This window comes from Rousettus aegyptiacus, unplaced genomic scaffold (assembly GCF_014176215.1).
Source record: "Rousettus aegyptiacus isolate mRouAeg1 unplaced genomic scaffold, mRouAeg1.p scaffold_m13_p_11, whole genome shotgun sequence".
Taxonomy (NCBI): Eukaryota; Metazoa; Chordata; class Mammalia; order Chiroptera; family Pteropodidae; genus Rousettus; species Rousettus aegyptiacus.
In genome coordinates this window covers 2,557,697-2,580,015 of record NW_023416286.1, presented here as the reverse complement: position 1 = coordinate 2,580,015, position 22,319 = coordinate 2,557,697, and the positions used below count along the sequence as shown (strand labels likewise).

Genomic DNA, 22,319 nt, shown 5'->3' with positions numbered 1-22,319 from the left:
GGACACTGAGAAGGGTCTCTCGCGTCACGGCAGCCAACAGAGGGGACATCTCAAGGAGGAGGAATTCGTTCAACAGCGTCCAAGGGAACAGAGGTCAGGAAGTACAAGGGTTGATGTTGGGCTATGAATTTCTCATGAGACCTATTCAGGTCTCTTTGGGCGTATTATTGACCAAGGTCACGTGAGCAGATTACAGCCCGCTGCGATCTATTTGGAGATGCATCATGAGACTCTCATCGGGACAGCGCTGACAATTACCTACTACGGCAGTCATCGGTGTGACAGGTCTTTTCGTGACATGTGGCTTTGCTGATTCTCTCAGAAGCGAAAACGCCTCTTCCTCACGCCACCGCGACCTGGCGGCGGCGGCTCTCTTCCATCGCGACTTTGCCGCTTGCCTGTGGCATCGCCCAGGACAGCCCGGCTCTTTCCAGTCGTGTCTATTTGCGCGACAGACGACCACGATTCAGTTCGTTCATCCTTTTTTACTGGAACACTAGGAGACCTTATTTGGAACAACAGGATATGACATCGCTCGGTTTCACGTCTCGCTCATACATTCGGTCCCCTTCCTTTCTCTCCGCCGACATTAGGAAAGTAGGAGCCCACGTGATCACGATCAGAAATACAGACACGGGCCCCGAAATCGTGTGTTGGTTCTTGCCCATAGGAGGGTTCTGAATATGCTTGCACATCTAGGTCACCGACCTGAGAACACGAAGTGTCGCAATCCTCCGGAAGACCTTGCCTCGGGGCATGCACCGTGCTGACCCGCGTTTCTGTCAGGGAGAGGGTGCCCGTGAGTGGCCACGTTTCATGCCTGGATTTTATATCCGAGTTCAGCGTTTGAGGAAGGAGGAGGCTTGCGCAGTGGCCCCGGAGCGGGTGACGGCAGCCGTAGGCGACAGGCAGGTCCTGGTCTGTGGGGACTTCTGTAAACTTGGTTTTTGAATCATTTTTCTCCTCGTCATATATTCCCATCTTTTCTTGCCAAGTAAATGAAACTTCCTTGATAACTGACCGTGGTACGTTAACTTCCGCTTCACCCACAGCGCCCGACAGACGGCTCGTTGCAGCTTCTTCCATTTAATACATATTCGAGCAGTTATTATTCTTTGGGAAAAAGGGAAAGGCTTACGCCGTGTCGATCACCATGCAAAGGGATAAATTAAGGAGGCCTGGCTTTCTTTCCCTCGTGAAGGAGCAGGGACAGCAAAAGCCTGGAAACATGTGAGACATTAATTCTCGCTGCCCAGGGGAGTGGACATCCTCTAAATGCCTTTTCCTTTCTATGGATTTCCACCAGAAGTCAAGGGCTGGAGACGAGGAGGTCATTAAAGCTATTTACCAACATTTCCCTCTCCTTGTGAGCACGTGGTGGGATCGCACTTCTCCACACGGTCCTGTGACTTGCTTCTGCTAATCGAATGTGAGTGGAAGTGGCATTTACCATTTCTAGGGAGAAACCTTTAAGAGCTGGTGTCCGACTCACCACATTCTCTCTCGGCCTGCACGCCGGCAATAATATTCGGAGGACAGCTCTATGACTGTGTCCATGAGTGGAAGGGATAGAGAGCAAAGCCCCCAGTGACCCTAGATGGACAGGCTGCTCAAGAGATGAATCAGCCTTTACTGTTTTAAGGTACTGAGATTTGGGGCATGACCTTGACCTTCTCGATCTTACAGGGTTAAGTGCCTGGAGTGGTCACCGACAGGTAAAAGAGTTAACAGAGGGGCTAAGCCAGCCCAAACACTTAGACAGCGGCTTCGGCTGGCACGAAACCAAATGTCATTTTAGTGACAGTAATTAAGATAACACAGCGCTTCGGCGCTCTGAAAAGCATTTTCGCGTAGACCGTTTTGTTTACTCCTCCCTGTGCCCTTGTGGTCAGGCCTCTGCCTCCTCCCCCTCCTCCCCCCAGCCCAGCTCTGCCTGGTCGGAGGCAGCGTCCTCATCACCCCGTCCCACTCGGAACACGGACTGGAATTTCAGAATGTTTTCCGTCTTCCCTGGACACTGCGTCTCGCTCACGTCTGCATGCCCTCTTTCCAACACCCAAGCTCCACGGCTAAGTGCCTTGCACATGCCCATTTGAAGAAGCTAAAAAGTAAGGTAAGTGGCAAGTCCAAGGTTACAAGCCACTGCGTAGTCACTAGGATGCAAATCTAAGACTTTCGAGGCATCCTGTGCCTTTACTGTCGTTTCTGAGCTCTGAGCAGGACAAAGCAGCTCTGACATGCAGGTGCCGGCCCAGGCGTTGTTGCTATGAGCTTTTGGGGGGCCGTGGTGTTCTGTGGAGTTAAAACGGTGTCACAGGGCACCGGCATCAGAGAAGGCCACTCTGTGACCACCGTGGAGACTAACGCCGCCTACAGCGACATGCCAGGGTCCCACGTACTTTTTCTTCCTCCCTGCACCACGTTCCTAGGCCCCAGTCGGTTGGGGAGGTGCGTTTTTACACCCCCTCTGCACACACGCGGGAAGGGTTCCGTTACACACGAAGACAGAATCCTGGACCATCGCGGGGGTGAAACCGTTTGCCCAAGGTCAGGGCAGCAGGCTGGGCCAGCGAGCACCTGGACGGCGGGCCACCTCTGCCAGGGGCACCCGCGCAAGGCGCCCTCCCGGGGCGTCCCCCGCCCAGTCGCCGTCCCCACGCTTCTTGCTGGCTGGCCGGGAGGCGGTCGCGAGGTGCGGGACAGACGCGTGACTTGGGCGGCAGACCCCGTGTGGGCTGCAGCGACACGGGGCGGGGCGCGCGGGGCCACCGCCGGGAGGGGGCGGTGCCGGCAGCCGCGGGGGGCGGGGCGGGCGCGCCAGAGCGACACCCGGGCGGGCCAATCCGAGGGACGCGGGCGGGAGGGCGACAGCGCCGCGGGCCGCGTCACCGGCCGCGCAGCCCGCCCGGGGCCCGCGGGCCGCGGGGCGGGGACGCGCGCGCCGCCCGCTCGGGGTCGCATCGGGGCGCGGTCTCCGCGGCAGGTGCAGTCGGCCGAGCCCCAGGGGAGCCGCCCCGGCCCGCGGGACCCTGGCAGGAAAGGGCACAGCCCCCCGGAGGCCGAGCCGCCCCGCGGAGCACCCTCCCGGTCCACGACAACCGTGAGCGGCGGCGGGGCTGTCGCGCCCCGGGGGACCTCGCCGCAGGGCCCGGCGGGGGCCGCTGGGCGATCGCTCAGCGACCAAGACGGTGACGACTTCACTATTTTAAAGAATCGTCGTTGCGGCTCTAGAAAGTCCCGCTCTTAAAAAACGGGAAGTGGGGCAGGCTCAGGGTGAGCGGGGACCGGGCGCCCGGGAGAGAGTGTTTTCTTAAGAAGTGAGAACTGCTTCCCGTCCCCTCGTCGGCTGGTTTGCGCCACCAAACGCCTCTCCCCGCTGCTGTCAGGGAAGAGCCAGCCTTGCCGGGCGCCGCGGCTGACCCGTGTCTGGTTCCCCCGTGCAGAACTCGGCCCGGCCCGGCCCGGCCCGGCCCCGGCAGCATGAAGCTGTTCCTCGTGGAACCTGCCATCTGCCTCAGCGCCTTCGCCATGACTCTGATCTCCCCGCTGACCACGCAGTACGTGTACCGGAGAATATGGGAAGAAAGCGGCAACTACAGCATGGCCCCCGCCAGCAACGTCTCCGACTGCGCCAGGAACAAGAGCAGCCCGACGTTCGCCTTCCAGGAGGTAAGACATTCAAACGCCCCTGGGGCGTGGTGACAAAGGCAGGTGTGGCGGCCTCTCCACGAACCGCCAGGCCAGGCGGGTGTCTGGCAAGGACCCCGCGAAGCCCCCGGCTCCTGGCCAAGAGCCTTTTTCAGCTGGCACCCTGTTTGACGTTCCCTGACACCCGTAACCTGCCTCTGTCACCTGCTGTGACACTGGCTCTTCTTCTCTCCGACAATTTCGGCGCAGTTCCAGCTCTCTGTGGCCGTCTCCTTCCTCCGCGCCCCCAACTCCAAAAGTTTTTTCGAAGCCTGAGAGTTGGGGCAAGGCCAGCACCGATAAGCGCTCTGTGGACAGGGTCCAGGTGACACACGGTGTTCCTGCCTCTCCCTGCTCCTCCTCCCAGCCGCCTTCCACGGCACGCCCATGGCCCCTAACTGAAGGCCGTGGGGCCGGTCTCCGCCATGGGGGGGACGGCGGGTCGGCCAGCAGATTGGCCGAGCCCGCCCCGGGTGGAGAGCGCTCACGCTTTCCCTGAGGACACTGAAAATGCCTCCTTCATTCCCTCCTCCCCAATTTTTTACCTGCTTAAAAGAGGCGCTACGCCGCCATGCTCTGGTCCCCGTAGGCCCTTCTTAACACAGCCCACCCACACCCAAACGCAAAGGAGATGCCGTCCAGGTTTGGGATTTTTTTTTTTTCCCCCACAGTGCCTCAAAAACAAACCGCATTTGTAAACTTTGAACTCTTCTTCTTGGGAGTGTTTTACGATGGCGAAAGGCTGGTGCCCTCAGAGGACGAGAAGAGTTTAAAGAAATGGCAGTCACCTGTCTGCAGGTGCTAAGATGATGATCTCCGGTGGGGTGGGGGGGGAGGAATTCAGGTGCAACGGGGGGCGGAGTCTCAGTGCTGGAGGAAATGGCAGAAGGCCTGAGAAGGAAGAAGGGGCTAGCACCCCCCCCAGGGGTCCCCCGGGTGTCAGGCGTACCCCGGCTGGGGCGACGCCCAGCTCTTTGGCATGCCCCTGCTGTTACTCATGTCTTCATCTCCATGGGAGAGATTTTTCTTGGATCGGAACGGATCACGTCCGGGCAGCCGTGCGGACATCCAGGTTCTGCCCGGAAGTGAGGTCATAAACACAGAAGGGCCAAGATCTCGCCTCATGGTTTTTGCCACCCGAAAGTGTTTCTATGACGTACACGTCATTCCCAGAGACGGTTCAACAGGCTCACCAGACCCCTGCGAGCAGTGAGGAGACGGGGGAGAGAACTAGACACTGGGAAGCTCGGCTGGCCTTGCCGCCTTAGAGAGAGGGGCGACAGGCCTGGGTCCAGCCACCTTGGTGGCCTCTACGACTAGGCGGGCGATGAGTAGCGGTCCCTGGCCTAACCCAGCCGCTGAGAGCCGCCCCCGCTGCCCAGAGCAGTGGCCTCGTTTATAATTAATTGACTTGTTGTTCCATTTGTTGGTTTTTAATCGGATTACTATTTGAGACTGTCCCAGGCCCCTTCCCTTAAAGTGAGTGCCCCAGAGTGATAGGTGCTTTCTCTCAGGAGGGACCAGACGCCGCCCCTCCCCTGCCCCGCAGCTGGGACAGTGCGAGGCCATGGCGGCCCTCTCACAGTTTGCTCCTCAGGGCAGACAGACATTTTTCTTCCCAGGAGGCGCCACCGTCATCTTCAGCGCTTCCTTCTGGCGCCTTTTGTGGACACTGTCTCTGCCCAGTTTCTCACAGAATATTCTCTTCCCTTTGTATCCAAGAACAGATGTTCCCTGTACCCTGAGTTTCTGTCTCAACACCCGGTTCTGGCCACTTGCTCTCTAAAAGAAGTATAGGGGTTTGTGGACTCTTCTCATAACCCTAAAAATAAGAGATGTCTACAAAAACATAAAAGAGGAGAGGGGACAGGTCTGAGTTTGCATGGGGAGCAGAGATAGAATGCAATCAGAAGAGAAAGGACTACTGTATGTATGAAACTTCCTTTCATGTAAACCTAATGATAACCACAAAAAAATCTAGAACTGAGACGCAACATAAAAAAGAGGAAACAGAAGCAAACAAATCACAGAACACCAGCACACTGAGATCGCGGACAGAATCACACGGGAAAGAGACGAGGAGACACAGAGCTACCAGAAAACAAAAGACAGAACGGCTGTAGGAAATCCTCATCCACCAATAGTCACCCGAAATGTAAATGGACAGAACTCGCCAATAAAAAGGCACAGGGTAGCAGGTTAGGTCAGAAAACAAGAGCCAGCCTTCCGGAGACACATCTCAGCCGCAACGACAAATACAGGCTCCAAGTGGAAAGGCAGAAAACGATGTTCTAGGCAAACGGCACCCTGAGGAAAGCAGGTGTCGCCATACTCGTATCCGATAAAACGGAGTTCGAGATAACAAAGGTAACAAACAGACACGAAGGGATATTTTACAATGACACATCAGGAAGATATAACATTTATCAGTATATCTACACCCAAGCAGGTAACACCTAAATATAGAACACAACTACTAACATTGCTAGGGAGAAACTGACAAAAATACAGTTATAGTAGGGGACCTAAATACCCTTTAACCGCTATGGACAGAGCATCCAAACAGACCATCAGTAAGGAAACCGCAGCCTTAAATGACACATTAGACCCAATGGACATAACTGACATTTACAGAGCCTTCCGCCTCAGAACACTAGGTGATACAAGTTTCTCTAGTGCGCACGGAACATTCTCGAGGATAGACCATGTGTAGCCTCAACAAATGTAAAGAGAGAGAAATCATGCCAAGCAAATTCTCTGAGCAGAGTGCTTTGAAATTGGAGATCAACTGCAGAAAGAAAGCAGGAAAAGCCACGATTATGTGGAGATTAAACAACATACTATTAAACAATGACTGGGTCAAAAGAGAAACGAAATGGGAGCTCAAATGACACATACGGACCCATGAAAATGACGAGAACGACATACTAGAACTTTTGGGATGTGGCGGAAGCAGTAATAAGGGAAGTTTGTGCGTTACAGGCCTATCCTGAGCAACAATAAAAATCCCAGATAAGCTTAAAGAACTAGAAAACGGAGAACCCAACATCAGGAGAAGGAAGGAAATTATAAAAGCTAAAGCAGAAATGAACAAAATAGAAAACAAAAAGGCAGTAGAGAAAATGAACGCAACGAAAAGCGAATTCTTTGAAAAGGTTAATAAAATTGACAAACCCCTGGCTAGACTCACTGAGGGGGAAAGAGAGAAGACTCAAATAAACAAAATCGGAAATGAAAGAGACGTTACGACAGACACCACGGCATACGCAAAGGACCACAGACGGCTACTGAGAAAGGGCACACGCCACCGAATCAACGACTGAGAAGAAATGGACCCGTCCCTAGAAACACACAGCCTCCCTGGACTGAGTCATGAAAAACTGCAAAATCTGAACACGCCGATCCACAGCAGGGAAATGGAAATAGTCACCCAAAACCTCCCCAAAAGTAAACGTCTAGGACCAGAGGGCTTCGCCACTGAATTCCACCAAACACTCACAGAAGAGGAAATGCCTGTTCTTCTCAACCTCTTCCAAAACCTTGAAGAACAGGCAATACTTCCTAACTCATTTTATTTATGAAGCCACCATTTATTTCTCTGATACCAAAACCTGTCAGGGATGACACACAATGTATTATGCATCTGTCCACTTGAAACTCATATAATTTTATTAATCAATGCCACCTCAACAAATTTAATAATTTTTTTTAAAGGCGTCATAGCACAGGGTCAGTAAATGAATGAATGAATGAATGAATGAACGATTTTTTTCAGCTCAGATTTTCTTGCCGCTCCCCCGAAAGGTCCACCGTGTGCAAGAAGCACGCATAATACGACACCGTGTTGAACTTCTCCCTGTGACACTAATTCCTCGTCCTTCCTACGTAATAAACACACACACGTGTACGTGTATTGGAATAAAGGGTAAGATGAATTTCGAGGAGCGGATATAAGAGTAAACCGAGGTGTTTCGCTTCTAATTAACTTTCGAAAAGTCCGTATGGATGAGTCTTACTTCTCAACCCATTTGGGGTTGAGAGAGATGTAAATATTCATATATGTAAATATTGTTCTAGCCTACCTGTCACGTGGTCAGGTTCCACCTGCCTGCTTCTCTCGGGCAGTGACCTCTAGGGACCTCTTAACAGAATGGGGAGGCCGTGGGATGAGCCTCCGGCTGAGGGCGGAGAGGCAGGACGCTGCAGGCGTGTTCGTGACTTCTGTGGCAGGAGGAATGTTGAGTCCCTCCTCCGCTGCTCAGTGATTCATTCTGAAGTGTCCAGCTGGCCATCAGGGTCGATGCTCCTAAGATCGCTTTCAGGAGAGGGACTTTGCTCCTGGAGAGGACACCTTAGGGTTATCCAGCAGGTGATGGTGCTGTTCTCGCTCAAGCATTTTTTATGAAAAGGACACGATCCCTCGTTCCCAGCGGGTGAGGAATGCTTTCTGTTCGAGTGGAATGAATATCTGTATTTCGGCCTGTGGCATTGCGGCTGCGTCGAAATTGCTCTTACTTTCCCGAGTTCACCCCTGGCGCGGTACACCGTCCTTCTGTCCCTCCTGGGGAGCAAACAGCACTTTCTTTGCTCAGCTTTCTCCCATTTACCCGTATCGATGATGTCATTACAAGTCCCCAGAGTTTAGAAGGCACACACACAACTACGCCTCAGCTTTGACCTGTGATTGAAATATGCTTCGAGTTTGTCTTCATTAAAAGCTGTGTTTTGAAACGGGCCACAGACAAGGAGCACAGCCTGTGGGCAAGATGGGAGAGAGAGAGAGAGGAAGACAGGACTTGGGTGGGGGAGGTGGAGGGGGGACCCCAAACCAGAATGTCTTGTGAGAAGCTGACTTTAAGATAACTGCTTCGTTTATTTGTTCGGGAGCTATTTACTCGATGGTTACTATATCTGTAGGAACACAGAGATGTGCTCAGGAAGTCCGAGCTCATAAAAATGAAACAGCGGCAAGTGATTAAGCACTGATGTGTGTCAGGGCCTTGTGCCCAGCTCTTTAGATCTACTTTAAATTTAACTCTCACCACCGCCCGCGAGGTAGGGGCCGTTGTCCGCTCTTGTTAGATGAAGAAGCTATAAAGAGAAATAATGTGGTCGGGATCACACACAGCTAGCAAGCTCCAGAGGCATTAATCATGTTTTACATGATTAGGCATCACTCATCCAGTCGGTAGTGGGTATCTACCCTGCGCCGAGCACTGTTCTAGAAGCCGGCGATGCCATGGTGAAGCCGATGAGGCCCCAGAGTGCGGGTCACAGTGGAGAAGGCACACAGTGTGCACGTCGATCGAAATATCACGTTCCGTCAAGGAGCAGGGAGGCTAAGGGACAGACGGTGGGCTAAGGGGCGAGTGTTGGGCAGGTCCGGGGACTCACTGTGGAGGAGGTCGGTCACAGCAGGCCCTCTGAGGAGGTGACACTGAATTAAGGAAGCGAGCTATGTGACAGGCAGGCGGAGGGAAGAGCAAGTCCAAAGGCCAGTGAGCATGGGGTGTGTGAGGCGGGGCGTGCCGGCCCAGAGGCATGAGGAAGTGGAGGTGCGTCAGAGAAGTCGTGATTTGGGGCCACCCACGTCACAGCAAGGAGGGGGATTTAGTCCTGTGTGAGGACAGCCGTGGTGGGGGCGGGGGGGGTGAGCAGGGGAGTGACAGGGCCCGACGTGTGTTTTGAAAGATCATTCTATTCGCTGGTGAAGACCTGGCTGGGTTTGAATCCAGCTTCGTCTGCAGCCACAGCTCGAGCTCGTCATGGCCCAAAGCAGGACCCGGAGACGTGTGACGATTGTCACGCGAGAAGGTTCCGAGGAAGGAGAGATTCCATCCGCTGCGGACCCTCAGGGACCTCCGAGTTGGACCGTGCCTGGCTCAGGGGGAGCACGGGGGACGGAGTGGGGACGATGCTGAGGAGTAAGCTGGGCCACATCTCGGAGGCCGGACGCTCTCGAAGGCGCGGGAAGGTGCGGGACACGTGGAGCCTGTCCCCCCTCGGCAAAGGGAGACGCCAGGGTAGTTCAGGTGAACGTCACGCTGGTGGCAGCCATGGGACTGTGAGCGAGGACGGGGGCCCGGCAAACGCGGGGCAGGCGGGACAGGCTGTGTCCCGGGGCAGGGACAGGCCGGGACCAGCACGGCTCAGCTCCGCGTCCCAGCAGCGGGAACAGCTCCCGGCAACGTGGACTTGCCTGAATGACAGGCATATAGCACACTAAAATGGGCGCGATACTTTAAAAAAACATTAATTCAGTATTGATATTTTGGTGGTTCCTCAGTGTTTGGACTGCTTTCTAAATATTACACGAATAAATCTTTTTAAAAATGAGCTTAGTAATCCCCATCGTAAGAATGCATGTGCTCTTTCTACAAAATCTGGACAATACAGAGACGTGGCCAGCAGCAAATGCTACCCGTCGCCCCGGATTGTTCCCGTCAGGACTAGCGTAGCAGCTGTCACAGCCGTTAACTCGTGTGAGTTTGCAGCTGTCTCGGTCCTCAGGTCACGTTTTCAGTCAGTGCAAAACTCCTCTTCGGGCTTTATCTCGACTTCTGGTAAGTACAGGAATGTTCGTCACCGATTCGGGGACCCCTGTCCACAGGACAGCCGAGCTCTTCCTCAATGACGCTGGACACGCGGGAAGGAGCGTGACACTCACCGCCGGGGCCCGCTCCCCTTCAGAGCAGACAGGACACACGTCACGGCGGAGCGCGACCACGTCGCCTCTTGGCGGATGCGCCCGACCCGGGTGCGGGTTCAAGCCGCGCCCGCCCCACGCGCCCGGGCCTCCGGGCCCCGCCGGTCCCGTGCGCATCGTACAGACCTCGGTACACGATGTCTTCTTTCCGTTTCTTTGCAGGAAGTTCAGAAAAAGATGTCTCTGTTCAGTCTGCAGATGGACATAAGCGGGCTGATTCCCGGGCTGGTGTCCACCTTCGTACTGCTGTCGCACAGCGACCGCCGCGGACGGAAGTTCCCGCTGATTCTGTGCTCGGCCGGAGCTCTGGCCACCAGCGTCTGGCTCTCTCTGCTGTCCTATTTCGCCCTCCCATTCCAGCTTTTGATCGCGTCTACCTTCTTTGGGGCATTTTGCGGCAATTCTATCACGTTTTTTGGAGCCTGCTTTGCCTACATCATCGATCGGTGTAAGGAAGAGAAGCACAGAACGGTTCGAATAGCCATCATCGACTTCCTGCTGGGGCTCGTCACCGGCCTCACGGGGCTGTCCTCTGGCTACTTCATCAGGGAACTGGGCTTCGTGTGGTCCTTCGTCATCACGGCCGTGGTCCTCACCGTTAACTTGGTCTACATTTTGTTCCTTCTCGGCGAGTCCGTGGAAGAGTCTCCTCTTCAGAACGATTCCATATCATGTTACGAAGGCTTTAAAGACCTCTTTTACCGAACTTACATGCTTTTCAAAAATGCTTCCGGCGAGCGGCGCTCCTTGCTCTCTCTGTTGCTTTTTACGACGATGACGTATTTTTTCGTGACGGTAGGCATCTCCCCCATCTTCATCCTCTATGAGTTAGACTCTCCGCTCTGCTGGAATGAAGTTCTCATAGGTTACGGCTCAGCTTTGGGCAGCGCCTCGTTTTTGACCAGTTTCCTCGGAATATGGATTTTTTCCTACTGCATGGAAGATGTTTACCTAGCCATCATGGGGACCCTTACCACCATGGCGGGAATGGCGATGACCGCTTTTGCCAGAACGACATGGATGATGCTTCTAGGTGAGTGACAAGTGTGGCCTTTGAACTAACTGTGCATTTCGGGTTGACAGAAAATGAATTTAGTCTGTTGGGCGAGAAACTTTAACATAAAATTCTCTATTTAACGGTCTTGTTTAATGACAAGTAATTTGTTTAAAAAGCTAGTTTGACAGAAGCCAAGCACCAATTCGCTTAAAACAATTTACTGAATAACCACAGTTTTCCAAATTTGCATATTAGCCCCCAAATTTTTGTTTTGAGGAACATTGTTCTCATGAATCAATTCCTCAATACATATTTCACTGAAATGATTATTTCTTAAAATGCTGCTAAGAAGTCTACTTTCCATCAAAATGTTGAAGGCAATTATTTAAAGTCGAGTCAAAAAATGTATTAGAAAAATTCATATCGATCGAATATATTCAAGAAGGGAATTCAAGTCACACTGGAGACTTGAAGTGATCTGCAAATGTACTGCGTTGCTATTTTATCCTAGACCTAAAAATACTACCGACCATTAAGGGTGGCGATTGAAGGCCAGAGGTGATATGTGTCCTCGAAGTTATTCGGCCACAAAGATGAACGCGCAATAAGATAAAGAACCAATTGATCAATAAATAAGTCGATATAATAAAAGAATGCTGACACCCAAAATGCCAGGTCTGAAAAATCAAAAACAGAAAACAAACAGAAAAAAACGAATTACCAGTCACGACTTGCTACACGAGAGGTCACTACGACAGTGGGCGGGGGCGGGGGCTGGGGCGGGGAGGGCGGGGAGGGCGGGTCTGGACCTAAGGCTTCCGTGAACTCTTGTTCTCGGCCCTGGAATACGGTGTTGCCAGTAAAATCACCTTGAACTAACCCATCGATAGTCTATCTTGATTCACTAAGTAGAACTCTACAACTACCTCGGCCTTTAGAGGCAACGAGCTAGGCGGCCTGTAGAAAGCGACAGGTTCTGCGGGAACGCGTTGCACGTCCCAAGCTGACCGTCCGTTTTCCGATCCCGGCGTCTCCCTCGCAGTCAGGCTGCCCTTCCTCTTCACGTTCGTGCCGCTCTCTGTGCTCCGGTCCATGATGTCAAAAGTGGTTCATTCTACGGAACTAGGTGAGTTTCGTTTGCTTTCGAGGCTTCCGGATCAAGTGGTAAGTTCGAGGTTAGGAAGAGGCTTCTATTCTATTCGTGCCCGGGGCTCGTGCTTTGGGACACGGGCTCCGGCCAGGCCCCACTCCGAGGGGTGGGAGACCTCAGGGCCAGCGGATATGCCCTCCAAGGGCCCCCAACACCTCCGCCTTTCAGGCTCCACTCTGGGTTCCTGGGCCCCTGTAATTCCCAGCCAAAGAGCTCTGGGCTCGTGTCCAGTGATGCCTGCGTGACCTCCTTCCTCAGGCTCTTTCTCCCGAGGGAGGGCTGTGACCCTGGTGTGCTCACCGCTAGACCAAGGGGGTGGCCACGCAGGGACCCTTTATAGGTCTGGCCTGACCCTGAAGAGTCCCCTGCCATGGGCAAAGGACCCCTTACGAGCAGGATGGAGCAAGAGGGAGAACACAGCACGGGTGGCCCACAGCCCGCAGCAGGGGACCAGGGCCGAGGGCCAGCTCACCCATGCGCTCAGGTTCCTACACAGAACCCTGAGAGCTCTGAGAATTCTAAGCGTGTGTCCGACCTTCCAAATCGTCGTGAAGGTGTATTTCTCAGAGTCGGCACACAGAACGCATCTCCGTTAACCATTTACTAGTCAGAATTATAACTTTTAAATACTCAGACGGTCACATGTAGGCCTCTAACTGGACTCCTGATTGAGCCCCACTCGGCCGGCTCAATTAGGAGGCGCTAATGAAAGACGGCGGAGAGGTGTGGCGAGTGTGGGGGCGCCAGCGAGGGGGCGGGGGGAGCGGGAAGGGAAGCCGCGCGGGGCCCCTCTCCTCTTTCCTCCCATCGGCCAAGTGCGGCTGGCAGTCAGGCCACTGGGGAGTCCACGTCACGTCATTTGTGGCCTGAGCCTCCAAGCACAGAGCACACAGTCGAAGAGGACAGAGAATAACCGGTCCCAAAGAAACGAAAGTTAGATTTCCAGTTAAAGCCAGTCACCAGTCGGGCGCCAGGCACGGGGCGGGGGGCGGGGGGGGACTGCCCTCGGCCCCCTGGTGTCACACGGGTGTCGTCAGACCTCGGGGCTGCCTTCTGTGTCCTGTCTCAGCCCGGTACAGACGTTCGTGTTAATTACTTATGAATAATTCATAGTCAATGCTCTTCTACTTACGGTAGATTAGTCAATGCTGGGGAAGACTGCATAATTCAGTACATTTTAAAAAAATACATTTTTTGATTCTTTTCCACTCAAAAGATGTAGCCATACAGTCATGCAGCTGTTTATAAATTTTTGGTGATGGTGAGCTGGAAAACCACTTAGAAATATCAAAATTAGTGAGTCTAGTATGTAAAAATCACTTGCTTCCTTGGCTTATGCAACGGTTTCTTAGATGTGACAGCAAAGCACAACAGCAAAAGAAAAAAAGCAGATAAACGCGACTTTATCCAAACATAAAACTTGAGTGCTTCGAAGAAAGTGGAGACAACCCACAGAACGGGAAGCTGGCTTTGCAAATCACATGTCTGATAAGGAATTTGTATCCAGAATGTGTGATAACTCATAAAACTCAACAGCAAAAAGACAACCCAATTTTTAAAAAATGGGCAAAGGGTCTGAATAGACACGTCTCTCCGAAGAAGGCCAGTAAGCACATGAGAAAAATGCTCAACATCTTTAGGGCTCCAGGGAATGCAAACCCAAACCATGACGAGACCCGCTCAGAGGGCAATCGTGAAGAAGCCGGGGCCGGTGAGGACGTGGAGACTCCCTCAGTGCTGGTGGGAAAACAGATAAATGAGAACGACGCGGCCACTCCGCAGAGCAGACGCGAAAAGTCAGCGCCACCTCATGACTCGGCAATTCCGCCCCTCGGGATGCACCCAGGAGAAGTGCAAACGCACGTCCCCGTAGAACCCTGAGTGCAGATGTTCACGGCAGCATTATTCATGACAGCCAAAAAGCAGAAGCAACGCAGACATCCACGAACCAATGAATGCATACGTGGAATGAGACGTATGGAACAGTATTTGGCCATGAAAAGAAATAAAGTACCGATGGACGCTGAAGCACGGGCCAGCCTTGCAGCTGTGCTGCGCAACAGAAGCTCGTCACCGACGGCCACACGTTGCACAAACACGATCCCGCATATACGCAATGTTCAGAAAAGGCAAATCCATAAAGTCAGAGATTAGGTCAGTGCTTCGAGGGCCTGGGGAGGAATTTCGGGAGTGGCTGCTAATGCACAGCGTTTCTTTTTGGGGGGACGAAAATGTTCTAAGCTTAGCATGTGGCCCAAGTCTGTGAACATACTCAGAGTCACTGACTTGTACGATGTAAGAGGCTGAGTTTTATATCTCAAGCTATTTGGAGGGGGGAAAAAATCTGCCTCCTTTACTTAGAGCGACAATAGATTTGTCAGAACGTATTATTTATTTTTTGTTTATAGTCGGTTTCACATATTTATAAAGGCTTTTAAAAAGTCATTCCACATCGGTTAAGTACAGTGACATTTTAAAATGTTCAGAATACGTTTTGGCATTTCCTACTCTGAATTGTGATAATTTTGTGAATTGATTCCATTGTTCTAGAAGAATATATATAATTACTTTGTTCTTAGCTGCAAACGAAGAAACCCCTTTGATGGTGCTGGCATTTCCATACCCAAATATATTCCCATCCATTTTGTTTAAAATGGGATGTTTTTGTGAAGATATTATACACCTGAAAATAATAAGAGAAGGGAAATCTGCAGAAGCTTCCAGATGCCTCTCACTATCGCTATTATCTGAAATAAGAGGAGAAAACTGGATTTGGGTAATAACTTTGACATCCCTGTGCCCCATACAGCTGTGAAACTCATAGATAGCTAAAGCCGGCCTGAACTACATCTTACTGCCACCTGTGAAGTCCCTGTCATTATAAATTGGAACCCAGTAAAAACAGATTTGACTTTTTGAGGTCTAGTAAAGAAAAGTTTAGAAAACAAACCGAATTGCACTTCTTATAGCATCCAGGTTATCCCTGACGACTGGTCCAGGTCAAACTGCTCAGGGAGTTTCGGCCACGAGCTGAAGCCCCCTGAGCTCGTGGCGTCTATGTCAGAACAGGCGTGGCCCCGCCTGACCAATTTTCCATCAAGGATGGAGTCGAGCCATCGCCCAATGGGATCAGAACGACACGGTTGCAGCCAGGGACCGGAAATCTGAGAAATAACAATATAGCTAGACAAGCAGGTGAACTTCCTCCCAGTTGAGCTGACTGAATGCGTTATGGAGGCGCGAGAGCAGGACGTCTCGGTGCCCACCGGGCTCGGGTTGACCTTTTATGCCTTCAAATGTCCACCGCGTGCCAGGACAGCGAGGCCCTGGGGACACGGTGGACACGGTAGATATGCTCTTGGCATGGACAGAGCGTCCACTGAGGTCAGAAGACATGTAGGCGAGGACACAGGACTTGGCAGAGATGTGCCTATGTTCTATGAGAGTGTCTCAGTCAATGAAGAATCTGAAGCAAAGCATGAGAATACGTATATTCGAATGAAGAGTTTAAATCGACAAAAATCTGTGCACAGTCTAAACGGTCAGGACCATGGGGAATGCTCAAAACAGACATGTAAACTGTAACCCGGTTATGAAAGGTGACCCTCAAGTTTGCCTTTTCCCGTCAGTCTGGCCAGACACAATCTATTTACATGGTCCGTATTGTTTATAAGAAAAATGCATCACAATTTATCACGGAAAAGTAGACCTGGCCACGCAGGGAGCACGCACGGAGGCTTCGTGACGGGGCCGGGACATGATACGGGCACGTACGCCGGGGACGGCGTGCAGAGCTGGCGACGGCCACGACATTTCGTATCTGCCAACGCGAAGTGCGGCAACGGGGAGGAAAGGTACATGAAGATGCCCGGCCCGCCTTCCGGAGGTGTACCTGTTCAGCCACTACGGCCTTGGACTCCACCCCCAACCAAAACTGGGCAGAACAATGGCCACTTCGCTGCAGTTACGAGCGTGGACTGGCCGCGGTCTTCCCGTCGGCAAACCTGGCGTGCAGCAAGTGTGAAGGGCAGCGGAACCCCCACTCCTCCTGAGGCTTAAGCCGCCCCCCAAGAGCAGGCGCTGTCAACTAGGGAAGAGGGAAAAATGTCATAATCCGTTACTGTCAGACCGTAGCGTAACCTGCACAGTTACTCGATGAGTCGAACGCAGACGAATCTTGTGGTGACTGAATCTTTTTGTCACCGTGGAGGGAGGGGTCACGTCCAGATTGTAGCACGTGTGATAAAATTCTCTCTCGCTGCACCTGCCGCTCTTGCCAGATCTGAGAAGCAGGTGGAAAGGATTGCTTCACCTTCCAAAAGGCCTCTGGGAGTGGGGGCATTTTGCTGCTAAGAGCCGTCTTGCCCACATGGGGTGTGTCACAGATTATCACGGGGACAGAGAGCGGGTGCATCTTCTTGAACCTCAGGGCTGCTAGTCGTGGCTCTGCCTGAGGGAGACACAGCAGACTTCCAACGCGACAGCTTCGGCGCCTTTTGGCTCTTTACGCTGGAACTACCGTGCTTCGCTCTGCGCCATCACATAAGGGACTGGAGCCTCTGCGGGGTTTGTCACCTGCAGAGGTCCTGCACCCGCAGCTCCGCGGATACCGAGGGAGGACTGGAGCCGAGGTTTGGGGGGTCAAAAGTAAGGTGTACGTGGATGTTCGGCCGCGCCAGGGACCGGGGCCCTAACGTCTGTCACATGAAGTCCAAGGAGGCCCCCTGACCCGTTCCTTCGTGGGCGACCGCCTGCTCGGGGGTCCGAGGGAGCAGTCTGTGCTCTCCAAGCGGTGGCCCCGTGCTCGCTCTTTCTGGTGAATCACAGTGTTCTCCGTCAGTTTTCTGTCGTTGTCGCTTAAACTCAGCCTTTTCTTTTCCTCCCTCTGAACCCCGATACACACAGGTGCCCTCGTTGCGTGCACTGCTTTCTTGGAAACGCTGGGCGGAATCGCTGCGGTTTCTACTTTTACCGGAATTTACTCCGCCACGGTCGCGTGGTCCCCCGGCTTCGTCTTTCTGCTGTCCGCTGGTCTCTTACTCATCCCCCTGGCCGGTCTGTGGTACGTACTTTCAATCATTTTATCAGAGGATAGCTGGATTCAGTGAATGCCTAACCTCAATCTGTTGGAATTTGGCCTGCGAGTGTACTTTTCTCAAGAATTTTTACGTGCGAAGACATCTCCCTCCCTCCTTCTCCCCGCCCCTTTCTATCTGTCTATCATCTATCTATCTATATCATCTACCTATTTATTTTTAGATGAAGCAACCCTTGGTTGACCTCACAGATTGCAAGGACCTTGTCAGCTTACAATCCCTTATTTTTTTTTTTTTTTATTTTTTACACCTACGGCACCTGGTCTTCCTAGGTGGTCTGCCATATAAGTACTAACGAGGCCCAATTCTGCTTAGCTTCCGAGATCAGACAGGATCAGGCTCGTTCAGGATGGCATGGTCATAGACCCCAAATTCTATAAAGAAGTTCATATGACAAAAAAAAATTTAAATGACCCAAATGTACAACAAAGGTTAAATAAAGATGGTACATCCATAGCATGAAAAATGAGTAAGAACTGCTTACACAGGGAGTAGAATAATAGGTACTTTTAATTTTAGTCACTGTATATCTCTGAATACGCTGTTATGAACACCTATTACCTACAGAGCTGGAAACCCAGTGCAGCTGGATGGAAGGTGGCTTCTAATAACGTGCGCACAGATGGTCCTCCGAGGTTTTTTAACCCTGTACGCCTCAATCTTTTGCAATGCCAGTCACATGCTACTGTAATCATTTCCAGGTAGCCACTGTCCTAGCTCAGCTGGAGCTATTGAATGTAGCATTCAGGGGGAGCTGGAAGAGAGGAACTCATGTCGGTCGTTTATTCATTTTCAGAATGCCCTGCATAACGAGTCTGTTGGACTCGAGCTACCAGTATATTCTCTCTATGCATAATGTGCCTAATCACGTCATTAGAAGCATGCCACCTGCAAAGGTGGACCCCACATGATTTCTTTATGTGTTGCCTTAGTCACGGCTTGAAAACGCCTCGTTGCTTTTGCAGCGTTGTCAGGTGCGCCAGCTGGGGCAGGAGAGGCGACCTGCTGCTCATCCAGGAGGGAGCCAGCGAGGACGCGCCGGACGGCTGACCCAGCGCGCTCCCCGGAGAACGCACGGGGCGCGACCGCCGACTTCTGAGACACGCGGGCTCGCGCCGCGGCCGGTCCCCCAGGCTCACTGCGGCGCCGTCCGCTGTGGGCACTGGATGACGATGGGACCTGGTGTCTCCGTACCGAGGAGAACAAAACCCGCCATGCTTCCCCGTCTGGGATTCGCAAAAGAAACGGAAACCTAACAGTGTCGGGAGAGCTGGCGCGGCCTCACACGATCAAAAGCAATAATGTCCTGATACGTCTGGTCTCACGCTGGGACCAGAGAGCGCTGGACCTCAGTCTGCATCTGCGGAATGGGTCTGACCCCTCCCGAGGGTTCTGAAGCCTCGACTGTTGAAAATTATGATGACTCACTCACTGATAGAAAAATAATAGAAGTTTCCAATGTCGATCATTTTACCTCTCCTTGGGTTAATGCTTTTTTATAGAGCCCATCAAGGTGCTGCTGATACTCAAAGCTTCTAATAGATGCAAAGTCCGTAACACAGAAGGACTTTAAAGAATATATATTTTCACTTTGCCCGATATGTTTCATCAGTGACAGGTACGGTAATATTTTAATTCCATGTTAACAAAGAGGTGTTACCTATACTTCTATATGTAATAAAAAAATAATGTTATAAATCGAATTGTTTCTAGAGAAATATAAAAAATGAGAAAAAGCCAACTGTGAAGTGACAGCCATTCCTCAGCTCGTCCCCTGTTCCTGACAGGTGTGCCTTCCCCGCTGCGTACACTCCCCGGGGAGCCGTCCTGGGCCTTGCAAACACCAGGCTCTTCCGAGCCTCCCTCCCCCGCGACGCTGAACCGCCCGGCCTCAGCCCCGGCCGCTTCCCCTGCGGAGCCCGCACTGTCTCCTCCCTGTCCCCACCCCTGCCACCGTCCTGCGGAGCCATCTGGTCCCTGCCATCCCAGCGTGCTCCACGGCCTCCTAACGTTTCTTTGACCTACCTGACAAGAAGCACCTTGCAGACAGGGACGGTCTGATTCCTCACTCTAGCCTCAATAAACATTTGTTGAACCAAATGCAAAGTTTTGTTTTTACTTGTAAAAATAACTTAAAGCCACGTATTTAATGCATCATTGATATGCTGTGGTCGTGAAGCCTGCCTTGCAAATAAGCTGAAAACTGTGCTAGCCCACGTACCTTTTAAATGGGTTTACAGCATTTTTGCAGGTCCTTCAACAGCTCCCATTTTCTGAGTTACCACGTGTAATAACACAAATTCCCCGAAGCACAACTACGATGATTAGTCTCTGGAATCTCTTGAAAGCGCGTCTTCTGTGTGATCACACTGCTTAAGGCTTTTTCTCTGTAGGGAACTCAATGGCCGCTTGACTAGCAAATGGCACGGACCATTTAAAATGCTAGGAATTCTTGTTTCCTTTTAGGCCTGGCCGATGTCTTCCGAGTCGGGAGCTCACGTCGGAACTGCGTGACACTCACATTTATTTATTTTTGTTTTCCTTCCCGTGCAATGCTCTTCCCAAACCAAAAGAACAAGCACTTTCCTGTTTACAAACCACTTTCTGGATCGACTAATTTTATCCTCTTAACAAGCCTGCTTCATTTTCCTCGTTTTATGGAGCAGGCGGCTAAGTCCCGGAGGGGCGTGACTTTGACCCTTGAGCATGAGCACAGGACAAGGATGGACCTGGCGCTCCGAGGGGGGTGTAAATCACAAAGCCCACTCCGAGACGGTCAGGTCGCGTACGAGGTGCCCCGCAAACGCAAGGCCCCCTCTGTGCCTCCACACTGCCCGTGACGGTGCCCTTCTCGGGGTCAGACGAGGTGGTCTGTCACGAGGTCCCCTCCAGCCCAGCCTTCCACGACTTGGCACATTTCATCTGAACTGGAGCCGGCACGGATGATGCCGGCTCCACCGCAGGACCGACGACTTCTCAGCCGAGCAAAACCCATTTGAGATTTGAGAGGCAGCGAAGGGTGTCAGGGGACCGGGCGGACTGACGTGGCCAAGGGTAAAAACATAGCCTGAGTGAGCTCGGTCACCTCCACAGCGATCATCTTAAGAGATGATCCGTAAATGCTGGAAAGACTGGAGAAACACACCGGCTGACGGGTACATGGCCAAGACGGAACTAGGGGGAAAAAAAGCTATCCTCTCATGATCTGACTACCTGGAGAAAGAGTATTCACGGAATGACTCGTTTTCATAGAGATCAAAAGAGGAGAGATGTGTTTCTTCTCACGCAGCGCCGTACCGGGGGAGTGAGAGATGCCGTGGCTAACAGAAATGAGTACTTTCCTCCCTGGAGAGGACATCCAGCCAGTCCTGTGAGGCCGGGCTGCGCAGTGGGCCCCTCCGGGGCCTGCATCAGGCGGCCTCGAGAAAGCCCCTTCCCCACCGCCACCTCCGGCCACTCACTCGCCCTCCAAAGCTCTTGCTCACAAGAGCAGGGCACCGTGGGCCCAGCCCTCTTCTAAGAAAAGCCTGCGTCTCAGAACCACTGAGAAACTTCACGAAGTTACTGGGTTCTGACTCTGTCATCTGGAGTGGGCTCTTAGGATCCAGTTTGAAAACCTCCCCAGGTGGCGCACACATCGGAGGTGGAAACTACTGCCCTGAGTGAGTGTGCGTCGGCCCTAACGCAAACGAGAACCGCCAGGAGTAGAACACACACACACAAATGCCCAGCCTGACACTGGCTCTCAGCACTGGCTTCCGGGGGCCCCTCGTGGGGAGGCGTGAACATGGCCAGTGCCCAGGCCCCCGCCGGAACGACTGAGTGAGCACTTTGGGGCGAGGGAGGCAGAGATGAGGACTTCTGCGAACGTCCCGGGGTCCCGACATGTGGCCGGGGCTGAGAATCACCGCTCCCCACGAGGGGTCAGCAAACCTTTCCTCTACAGGGCCAGAGAGTAAATATTGTAGGTATTGCGGCTGACACGATCTGGCACAGTGAGATAAAGAATCACAGCGCAAAGCAACCACAGACCATGTAAAAGGGACTGCATATGGCCACGCTCCAGTAAACAAGCCAGCGAGCTGAATCTGGCCCGCGGGCGTTGGTTTGGCCGACCCCTGCCCCGCGCGGAAGACACGGGCATCCGGTTACTGGAAAGCTATTGTCCCCCCATGTAAATACTGGCCTCTGAGATTACAGAATGCATTACGGAGTGTCAGCATAGAACTCCTGGAACAGTGCTCGGCTCATGGGGGCCTTGAGAACGCAGTTTCATCTGACTAGCTCGAGACGGTCCCTTGAGCCAGGCTGATGTGGCTGCACTGACAGAAGCGATTGGACCTGCGCGGTCTCCCGTCACTCTGCAGGGAATGCTTCCTTGGGGACGCTATGTAGCTAGAAGGTGGTGAGGGTGGACCCAGCCCAAATGGTTTCATTGCCAGACATTTAAGGAACAAACCGATCAAACTAACGTCTCCAGAAAACACGAGCGGGGAACGCTTCCCAACTCGTCCTACGAGGTCGGCATTCCCCTGGTGCAAAATCAGACGGAAATTACAAGAAAAGCAAAGAACCGTAAAAAAGCAATAATCGTTAAAGAAGACAAGCCAGGTGATGTGAACGGACGTGAACACTGCGTGGAGGGGTGGCCTCGCCTCAGACGGTGTCACGTTCCTATCCCCA

General features: G+C 52.6%; 1 protein-coding gene and 1 pseudogene across 4 annotated transcripts; one reads left to right on the top strand and one right to left on the bottom strand.

Annotated features, from left to right (window-relative positions):
* Positions 1-1,948: 1,948 nt before the first annotated feature.
* On the top strand, positions 1,949-19,736 carry SLC46A3 (solute carrier family 46 member 3). Of its 4 annotated transcripts, none has more exons than XM_016151892.2 (6): positions 1,949-2,113; positions 3,444-3,669; positions 10,556-11,426; positions 12,433-12,516; positions 17,446-17,602; positions 18,602-19,736. In XM_016151892.2, exons 2-6 carry the CDS (start codon positions 3,481-3,483, stop codon positions 18,684-18,686), a joined length of 1,386 nt encoding a protein of 461 aa, XP_016007378.2. In that variant the 5' UTR covers positions 1,949-2,113; positions 3,444-3,480; the 3' UTR covers positions 18,687-19,736. The 4 variants fall into 4 exon arrangements, 2 of the variants coding, with proteins under 2 accessions (XP_016007378.2, XP_016007377.2); XR_001597744.2 differs by lacking the exon at positions 1,949-2,113 and having other exon boundaries at positions 2,939-3,669; positions 18,602-19,254; positions 19,424-19,736; XR_001597743.2 differs by lacking the exon at positions 1,949-2,113 and having other exon boundaries at positions 2,939-3,669; positions 18,602-19,254; positions 19,350-19,736.
* LOC118609811 lies at positions 17,884-18,002 on the bottom strand (annotated as a pseudogene).
* Positions 19,737-22,319: the final 2,583 nt, after the last annotated feature.

Excerpts from the sequence above, each read along its gene's own strand:
- SLC46A3 (XM_016151892.2), top strand. The coding sequence starts at position 3,481 with ATGAAGCTGTTCCTCGTGGAACCTGCCATCTGCCTCAGCGCCTTCGCC. Across the intron at positions 3,670-10,555 it reads CGACGTTCGCCTTCCAGGAG|GAAGTTCAGAAAAAGATGTC; the intron begins GTAAGACATTCA and ends GTTTCTTTGCAG. Across the intron at positions 11,427-12,432 it reads GACATGGATGATGCTTCTAG|TCAGGCTGCCCTTCCTCTTC; the intron begins GTGAGTGACAAG and ends TCTCCCTCGCAG.